This window comes from Mycena indigotica (assembly GCF_014461135.1).
Source record: "Mycena indigotica strain 171206Taipei chromosome Unknown Mind.scaff0003, whole genome shotgun sequence".
NCBI lineage: Eukaryota > Fungi > Basidiomycota > Agaricomycetes > Agaricales > Mycenaceae > Mycena > Mycena indigotica.
The window spans coordinates 5,607,868-5,617,762 of NW_023503002.1; the positions used below are offsets into that span (position 1 = coordinate 5,607,868).

The window sequence follows — 9,895 nt, forward strand, 5'->3', positions numbered from 1 at the left end:
GGTTTCCGTATGGCTCCCGAAAAGGTCGCCGCCGTCGTTGATTGGCCTACCCCGCGTAAAGTCAAGGACGTTCAGTCCTTCCTTGGCTTTTGTAACTTCTATCGGAGGTTCATAGACGGCTATTCGGACATTACTGTCCCTCTTACCCGTCTAACGCGTACTAACGTCAAATGGGTTTGGTCTTCTGATTGTCAAAAGGCCTTTGATCATTTAAAGGCTGCTTTTTCTCATGCACCCATTCTTCACCATTGGGTTCCCGGTCGGCAAATCACGGTTGAGACCGATGCCTCCGACTATGCTATCGCGTCTATTCTTTCGATTGACGGCGACGATGGCGACATCCACCCTGTGGCTTTCCGAAGTCGCACCCTCGGACCTTCCGAATTGAACTACGACGTTCACGATAAGGAGCTCCTCGCTATTTTCGATGCTTTTTCAGTGTGGCGCCACTACCTTGAAGGCTCGGAGACTCCTATCGACGTGGTCACTGACCACAAGAACCTCGAGTATTTCTCTTCTACGAAGATACTCACGCGTCGTCAAGTTCGCTGGTCCGAATACCTTTGTCATTTCAACTTGACAATCCGCTTCCGTCCGGGCCGCCTGGGCGGAAAGCCCGATGCTTTAACTAGACGATGGGACGTCTACCCTAAAGAGGGGAAAAAACGTACCGGCAAGTTAACCCCCAAAATTTGCGTCCTATCTTTTCTTCTGACCAACTATCGGCATCACTACGGGCTACCCTGCTCGAGGACGTTTGTCTTCGCGCAACTGTTGTCATGGACCTCGAAAAACTCCACAAAGACATTCGAGAGCACCTCCGTGACGATCCGGCTGCTGTCATCGGCATTACCGCTGCTGAATCTGGCTCTTCTAACCGCTGGACTCTTGACGAATCTGGGCTTTTACGCCTTGATGGTCGCATTTACGTCCCCTTAACCAACGGGACGTCCGAAGAACTCCGAGTACGTGTACTTCAGTATCGTCATGATCATATTCTGGCTGGTCACTTCGGTCAGAATCGTACTTTGGAACTAGTTCGGCGCGACTATACTTGGCCGGAGCTCCGAACCTTCGTCCGAGTCTATGTTCAGTCTTGCGTTCTTTGCAAGCGCAACAAGAAGCCTCGACACAAGCCATACGGTTTACTCAAGCCGTTACCTGTCCCTCTTCGCCCTTGGCATTCTATTTCCATGGACTTCATTGAAGGCTTACCCAAATCTGGCGAGTACGATACTATCCTGGTTATTGTTGACCGCGCATCTAAGCAAGCGATCTTCATTCCCTGCGATAAACACATCGACTCCCCGGAGCTGGCACGGCTTTTCCTTATCCATGTCTTTTCGAAACACGGTATCCCCGAACACGTCACTTCGGACCGAGGTAGAGAATTCGTCTCAGCATTCTTTCGATCTCTTGCTATGCTCTTGAACATGGAGATGCACTATACGTCTGGCTACCACCCGGAGGCTGACGGACAAACCGAACGTGCTAACCAAACCCTCGAGCAGTACATTCGCATGTACACTTCGTACCAGCAAGACGATTGGGACCAACTCTTACCCTTAGCTGAGTTTGCTTATAACAACGCTCCTAACGCGTCTACGGGCATCTCACCTTTCTTCGCTAACAAGGGTTATAATCCAACTCTTACGGTCAATGCTGACTTGGACGTTCCGAACATTCCCGCTAGAGACTACACTGTCGAACTTCAATCGCTTCACGAGTTCCTACGCGAACAAATTACTTCTGCTCAGGAAAGGTATAAGGAGACTGCTGATCGAAAGCGGATTCCCCAACCTGACCTGGCAGTTGGCGACTCAGTCTATGTCCTGGCGAAGTACATTCGGACGACCCGACCAACTCCGAAGTTCTCTGAACAATTCCTTGGCCCCTACGAAATCATTGCGAAACCCAGTTCTGCTTCATATACGCTACGTCTTCCAAAAAATATGCGAGCCATTCACCCAGTCTTTCACGTATCTCAGCTCGAAACTTCCATTCCTAACCCCTTCCCTGATCGCGAACCGGAGCCCCCGGCCGCGGTCGAGGTAGATGGTGAAGAACAATGGGAAGTTAAAGAGATTGTCGATTCTAAGATCGATCGGAGATGCCGAGTTAGACTCCGCTACTATGTCGAATGGCTTGGTTTCGAAAACACTGACGAGCAATACTCCTGGGTTGGCGCTGACGACATTGCGGATGCTCCTGACCTTATCGAGAGTTTTCACAAGAAGTATCCTCAGAAACCTGGGCCTGACTACTAATGCCCTTCGGACTCTCCGTCTTACTCCGACTTCTTACTCTTGGTCACTCTGGTCTTTTCGGCACTTGGTTTCTTGCGGTCTTCTATTTACATTGGGCTATTCTATTTACTGCCCTTGTCTTGGTCCCTTGGACGACCCCTCACCCTTATCGGCCTCTCCGCCCTTCTCCGAATGCTTCTTCGACTTCTTCTTCTTCTTTGGAGGCTGCTCAGCCTCGGGTTCGGGGGTCGCCGGCTTTTCCTTGCGCTTTGCCTCCTTCTCGTCCTCAAGCCTCCGCTGCCTGTGACGCTTGTGCTCCATTTCCCTTCTGGCCTTATCCAACCGATCGCGCCAATTCGCATCGTACTCGCGGTCGGTTATATTCAACCGTTCGCGCATGTCGGCTTGGTTCCGGTAAAGCCGAGCCCGCGCTCGGGACCTCCGCGCCTCGTACGCCTCCTGCGATTGATGCTCGGGTTCCTCCGAGCGTTGCCGAAGCTGCCCCGCGACCTCGGTCCTATAAGCCACGTCGTAGTCGAGGAACTCGTAGGCGCTGTTCTCGACGTTGTCGTCGTGGTGGTTGCGCGCCAGCATCAAGATGGCGTTTTGATTGCCATGGGTATACGACAAGAGATTGTCGATATCTTCCTCGTTGTCGCGCTAAAGGTTGGTTAGTACTTCGGATACTCCGTTGACATCCGATAACGCACCATTGCTTGGTTGAACCCTGCGAGCGACTTCTGCGTCGCGTTCAACTCCATCGTCATACTCTTGACGCCCTCGCCGTACACCCCCAACCCATCCTCCAAGTCCTGCACTCTTCGGCGCAGCCGCGCAAGCTCCGAGCGAGAGCCTCCACCCGAGGCGAACCTCTGCTCAAGGAGCCTCCGGCGGGCCTCCTGTGCGTCGCGCAGGTCGCATTTCTGCTTCTGTCGGCGACACCGCGTGCACGCCGGCCCCGGTCCAGCGACGCAGGGCTCCTGCTCTCTGTCCGCCGTTGGTCGACGACTGCAGCGTTTACACTCTGTTGAGTTGGGTTAGTACGGCTCACTTCGGACGATCCGCCACGCACCGACTGGTGGCAGCTCGGCCTCGTTCGGCCCGTCCGAATCGCTGGGTGCCTCCTCTCTAGCCGGCTCCTTGCCCTTGCGGGACTTCTTCTTTGGGGCGGCCTTTTTGCTCGGCCCTTGGTTGTTTTTGTTGGGCGGCTGACGGTTTGGTGCTGCGGACGACATGGGGAAAATTGATGGCAATGGTCGGTTTCTCCGCCGCCTTATATGGTGAAAATTTCGGCAATCACCGGCAGGTCACGTTTTGTTCTAGATGTTTCTATGACTCTCGGGGCGAGAGTCTTAACGGGGGAGTACTGTTATATCCCGTGCATCTTCGGACGCTCCGAGGTTATCCTTGGAGCGCAACAGGGTTTTTACGCGATGAAGGTATCTGAGCGTTTCCCTTCAAACAGTTAATCTGCACGCAGACTCTCTCGGACCTGTTCGGACCCTCCGACCATCAACTCGGATCTTTACCCATTTGGACTTGCGTTTGTTTACTTATATCCTTTAGGCGTTCGCCTTGTTTCCTTTGCCTCGTGTATGTCTTCTCGTTCCCCTTACTTACTATGCCTTTGTACTTAACCCGCAGGGAGATCCTGCGGACCACATCGGATCTCCCTGCGAGGTCATATGCCTTATGCTTACCACTTAGTATAAATACTCATACTCTACGCTCCTGTACTTCAGTTTCGTTATTAACGTTTCTTGCCTCGCTCTCCGCTCTCGTCCGACTCCTCCCCGCGTTCTAAGCCTTATCGCCTTCGGCTTCTCCGAACGTATCCGCGGGAGTTCACGTATTTGTTCAGACTTGCTTTCGGCCTGCAAGACGTGTAGTCGCTCACTCCGATATAGTGTTGTGATAGCCACTCGGTTCTGCTTCGGACTTTCCGTTACTTCCTTTCGGTTCTTGCACGGCACTTAACACATATCATAAGCATATATATGAACCTCAGTCCACAGGGTATCCAACCTGCTCAACAGCCCTGTGCACAGAACTGTCTGAGTTCCTGCATAGACATCAAAATGTATACCAGGGGACACTGTGTTCAGCACACAGCACAGATTAGTAAGTATTTTTTCCTGGTTTTCACAGCCTCTACCCCTGGTAACGAGTTGTCTATATAACTACTGGTGAACAATGCCACAAGGGCTCTATGAACTCATTAGCGGGTTTGCAATTAGCCACCGAAGCCAAGTACAATTCGGGACAGCACGACAGACAACGCACTCGCGCCAGTCCCCCTTGCCAACGTCGTGCACGCTGAATGGGTGCGGGCTCTGGCCCGACAGCGGCGGGATCACTCTTCATCTTCGGGGAGGAGGATCATTGTGTGAGGCAAGGGGCGAATGCCCCACCGTCCCGGAGGTGGTGTGGGGTGGTGCACGGTGCACTGCAGAGGAAGGAAGGTGATCGCTGCCAGAATAGCCGACCGTGCGAGGGCCGCCCTGCGCGGGGTTCACACGCACGGAGCACGAGGCAGATGCAGCCTGCCACATCACAGCCCGGCGCCGTCGTCCCTTCACAGGCCGCCAGTTCGAATTCAAATGTCTTGCCACCTTTTCGCATCCGGTTTATCACTCGGTGTCTACACCGGGAAACCCCGGCTTGGCAGACACATGTGGTCTGTACACAAGGAAAATCGAACCGCTGCCAGTGGATCTGTGGGCTTCCCGAGTACACGGAGTTACGATCTGTATCACAGGCTGCTCAATGCATCAAGGGAGACCAGAATTCCGTGCTGTAGAAAATTAAGGGTATTGCAGCATCAAAAATATCCTGTGTTTGGTTTACAAATCAGGTGATCAACACCAATCCAGGACACCGAGAATTACAGTCAAATCTTTTATATGGAATAACCTGATGTGGAATAACCCCCATATGGAATGGGGTTGGGGCTTCCACAGCCTTGGGAGAACCAAATATTCCACATGAGAGAGACACCACTTCTTCTTTTACTATGTAAATCCAACATTTTTTAGGGGGTGACGAGCCTGGATCGTCACAAGTCATACTTTGTCACGCAGTTTGATTTCCTAGTTTAGTTTCCACTGCCTTTTCTAGTTGCCATTTCCTACCTTAGTTTCCATTCTCTATCTTTCCTGACTTTGTTGCTCATTTTCCATTGGATTTTAGTTTCTATTTCATTTAGCCTTTCTTTATTTAGTCTATAAAAGCCAGTCTGTAGTTAGTAGTTAGCATTATATTCCCTTCCATCATATCTGCTTCCCCTTCTTTCCCTTCTGAGTTTGAGTTCTCTCTTGAGTTCTTGAGTTCTTGGTGTTGCGTTTCCTGAGGAGTTTGTTAGCTCTGAAGGCACTTGCACACTTAGATCTTGTTTGTCTTTTGGCAAGCAAACACGTCAGGGGGTATTTAATATTGATAAATATATAAAATAAGATTGCATGTAGAATATTTGTCATATGGAATGGGCCTGGGGCTTCCACCAACATTATTCCATATGACAGATTTGACTGTATAACCTCTTTTTGATACCCAAAGGCCGCTCTCCCTTGTGCCCAGTGCCATACAAGCCAGCAGCTAGTTTCCGCTGTCCCAGAGTTGCATGACGTAGGTTTGCTCCTAGCTCATTTGAAGTCATTTCCTTATTTTCCTTTTCCTTCTTATGTACAGGGCTAGATGTAGGACATGCATAATACGTACATATCAAGTGCCGTGCAGAACAGGGGGGAGTTTCCACTATAGCTAGCAAGCCAGTAGCTGCCTGACACAAATGAACACAAGACCAACCGGACCGGAGCGGAGTCGGAATGGACAAGGTCCGCGAGCTGAGTGAAGTCCAGTTGAAAGACAAGAGAAGAGAGAGGAGTTATTGGAGTTGTTCTGCACAGAGGAGGAGTGCAGGTAACGTTTATAATCAAGCTAAAGTACTATAGCCACTTTAGCTGTTTAAATACTAATTGTAAGTAGAAACCGAATACCATAAGTAAGTACAAGGTACGGAGTGCTTATAGAAAGTAACAAGCATAAGGACATACGGAGATGTAAGTAACAAGGCGAAAGACATTTAGAGTACAAGGTCGCCGGAGCGACTGGATTGGATCGGGCCACCGGAGCCCGGTGGCCGGTCCCGCAGGCTGCGGCTGTTGACAAATGCACAAATATGAGAGTACACACAAATTATAACTCCAGTCTCCTCTCCCAAAGCCATCCAACCTGCCCAACAGCCCTGTGCCCCCCCGCCTCATACTAGACCCCACATCAGGTATCACCCCAGAGACACTGTGTTCAGCGCACAGCACAGGCATAGATGCCAACCATTTGGGTTCTTTTGAGTTTTGACTTTTTGCAGATGTCTGCACAGAGCAGTAATACACTTAGAAAATGAGCAGTGAAACGCGGAGGAACGGTAGGAACAGTGGGTGGAGGATGGGGGCAATGTGGGGACAGGGGACAAACAAACACAAACACGGACCCACACAAACACAAACACAAAACAAAACACACACTCAGTCACTAGACACACTTGTGGTAGACACTTGATGTCAACCCTAACCCTAGATCAGGGTTACTCCCAATTCGACAATAGTTCCTAGTTCGTAGCGCGCAAGTACGGGGGTTCCAACCAAAGTATATGGTTGTTGCAATCCAGATAGTCTTCAATCAACAGTTGGTGTGGGTGTGGGGGTTATGTTCAACAATGTTCAGCAAAATTTGACGATAGTTTCGGTATATCACTCAATATGACGATAGTCCCGACGTTCGGCGTTCTCGGGCAGCGTTCTCGTAGCGTTCTCGGGTACAGTTCACGTGTTCACAGTCTTCGTAGTCGTTGTCGGCGTTGATCAAAACCTTTCCTCTATGGGGAGCAATGCAACCGCTATGGGGGGCGCGTTGGATTCTGGGGTATCTACTACAAAATCGAGCTGAATATATACTCCTCGCTTAGCTAATATTGATGGCCCCGGCCGCCCCGGCCACGGTCACGTGCTGTTTCACCTCCAGGTTTCGCCCACTTGCGACGTGTCGCACATTGCACGTGACATTTCACCTCACGTTTTAAAGCTCCGCACGAGTGTCAACACCCGCGGATGTTTGCACAGGTACCTGCAGGAAAACATCCGCAGGTTTGACATCCGCGGATACAGGTATCCGTTTCCCACGGATGCCAAGAGTACAGGTATGACTCTAGAAGATCTTAATTTTCATTATCTTCTATATATTCCAGTCACTACAGTCTTCTTATGCCCTGTAGTGTCCATATCAGTATATTACTTGATACTATACTCTATATAAGCTCTTAATATTGTCAATATACCTCAGTATCCTAATATGTTATTCAAAATACCCGTGGATAACCCGTGCAGGTACCCGTATCCATGAGTACAGGTACCTGTTTCCCACGGATGCTGCAAATGCAGGTATTGGTTTTGAAGCCTAAATTACCCGCAGGTAGAGTACAGGTATTTATCCGTGACACTCGTGAGAAGCCTTATTACGTTTTATCCACCTCCCCGCGTTTGAGCTCGTGTTCCAACCGTGCACGACGTGTTCGAGCCGAAACGCGACGGCCATTGGGTGGTTTTGTGTTTCCTGGTCGGCCTACCGCCGGCCCGGTCGGGTCACGTGTCGGCCGACGCCCGGGCAGCCCAAGGCTGTCGTATTCGTCGTTCCAAGGTGTTTCCAACACCCGTCGCGTAGTGCGCGCGACATCAGTAGAGCAGATTAATGATCAATCAAACTCTAACCGATTCAAATCCTAACTTTTGTGTGTGTGTGTGTGTGTTCGGGGGTTCAAGTTGCAGGAAACAACTAACCAAATTCAGAGATGTTCAGGGACGTCTCCAGAGAGGTGGAGGTGTGAGGGTGTGCAGCCTGGGGCGCTGCAGTAGGCACGAGCCTTAACGGCAGTAGGCCTCACCCAAAGGAAGACCCAATGACGGGGGGCCGTGGTGGCGGAGTGGGGAGCGGAGCCATGGCGAGGCTTAGTTATTTGAACATAAGACCGAACACTGACGTAGGTTGGGGACACCCAAGAGGTCCAATGGGTAGAGGTTGCAGGGAGACCTCGATGAGCGACAGCCCAGAGAGGCTATAAGGCCATAGGCTCGAGGTCTCAGAGGAATGTGGTGCGTCCACATCCGGAGAGGTCTCCGATGGCATTAGTGATCCCTGATGGCATTAGTGATCCCTGATGGTGACTCCGGAGAGACTCCCAGAAAGGGGTGGCCATGGGAGTCAAAGGCTGGGGACCACTGGATGCGGGATGTGGTGGGAGAAGTGGAGGAGGAGTGTGAGGGTGCAGGGATACAGAGACGCGGGTGGAGACATGGAGACGCGAGTGGAGACACGGAGACGTGCGTGGAGATGTGGCGCTTGATGGGATCAAGTGACGGCATCAGGACTTCCCCTGACACAGGGGTCTGAGGAGGTATTTATAAAATAGGTTTTGATAACCTGTAAGGGCAACCCCAGAGGCCTGAGATCAAGGTCCTAGCAGGGGAGGATCCAAAGCGTGAACATTGGCAAGCAAATACAAACAAAGCTGACTTAGCGGGGGAGGATCCAAAGAGAAGAAACTCTAAGGGTCCATGTGCTAGGTAGCTGACTATATAGCTGCCACTGTTGAGCACAGAAGGCTTGTGAATTTCATAGGCAAGGTCCTAGGGTGACTATCAGGAGGGTGTTGACGGATCGGTGATTGTGCGGGTGAGATGGAAGATCTGAAACAAAACCACATTTCAATGATATTAATTCACCTATTGCTGATGCCAGTGCAGACAGGGATTTTTCTTGTTTGAGAGACATAGACTTTCAAGTCTATAGTGCATGCTTAACTAAATATGCCTTTTATTCTACACTCTCTGTGGGTATTTTGCTTACATGTCTATGGTCTACCAGCTTTTTATAACAGCCTGAGCCCTGCCTCAAATATTGTAGTCAAGGTCACAACTTATATACCAGGGGACACTGTGTTCAGCACATGGCACAGGCATGATAGAATAATTTTTGCTAGTTTTTGCAGTCTCAACCACTGGTATAGTGATGGTCAAGTCCGGTTTGGTCCGGTTCTTGGCCCTTTTTGGGCGAACACCGGACCGCCGGTTCGGTTCAAAATCGGATTTAGCCGAACGTGAACACCGACCGGCGGTTCGAACTGGCCCTGAACGGGCACCTTTTGGCCCAAAATGCCCAAACCTGGCTGAACCGAGGGCCAGGTTCGGTTCGGAAAGGCATTCGCCGAACCTGAACGCCCAACACGCGTTCAGTCTGGTCCGGTCTGGGTTCGAACCGAAATCCCAAACCAGACCTGGCCATCACTACACTAGTAGTGAGCTGTCAATATGACTACTGGTAAATAATGCCGTACCTGTCAGAATGTCTTTTTCTCTCTCTTTGTTTCTCCATGTTCCACCCAGGTTACAAGTCCAGCCTTGACTCTATGAGTATAGCTGTTTGAGGGCAAGAAGCTGATATAGCAACAGTCCCCTTCTCACGTTCATTTATGGGAGGGCTGTGGGAAGCACTCTGTGAGCCCCACGCACGTGTTTCACACTTGCCATGCTGACAACACTGCAAAGCGTCTACCAAAACCAGTTATGTTATATCCTAACAGGGCCATGTGCGCTGAGCGC

At 50.8% G+C, this 9,895-nt stretch overlaps 1 protein-coding gene across 1 annotated transcript; it reads right to left on the reverse strand.

Annotated features, from left to right (window-relative positions):
• Positions 1–2,372: 2,372 nt before the first annotated feature.
• Positions 2,373–3,481, reverse strand: MIND_00403300 (uncharacterized protein; the record flags this gene model as incomplete). The annotated part of the gene is made up of 3 exons (XM_037360858.1): positions 2,373–2,906; positions 2,957–3,270; positions 3,319–3,481. 3 exons carry the CDS (start codon positions 3,479–3,481, stop codon positions 2,373–2,375), a joined length of 1,011 nt encoding a protein of 336 aa, XP_037223743.1.
• Positions 3,482–9,895: the final 6,414 nt, after the last annotated feature.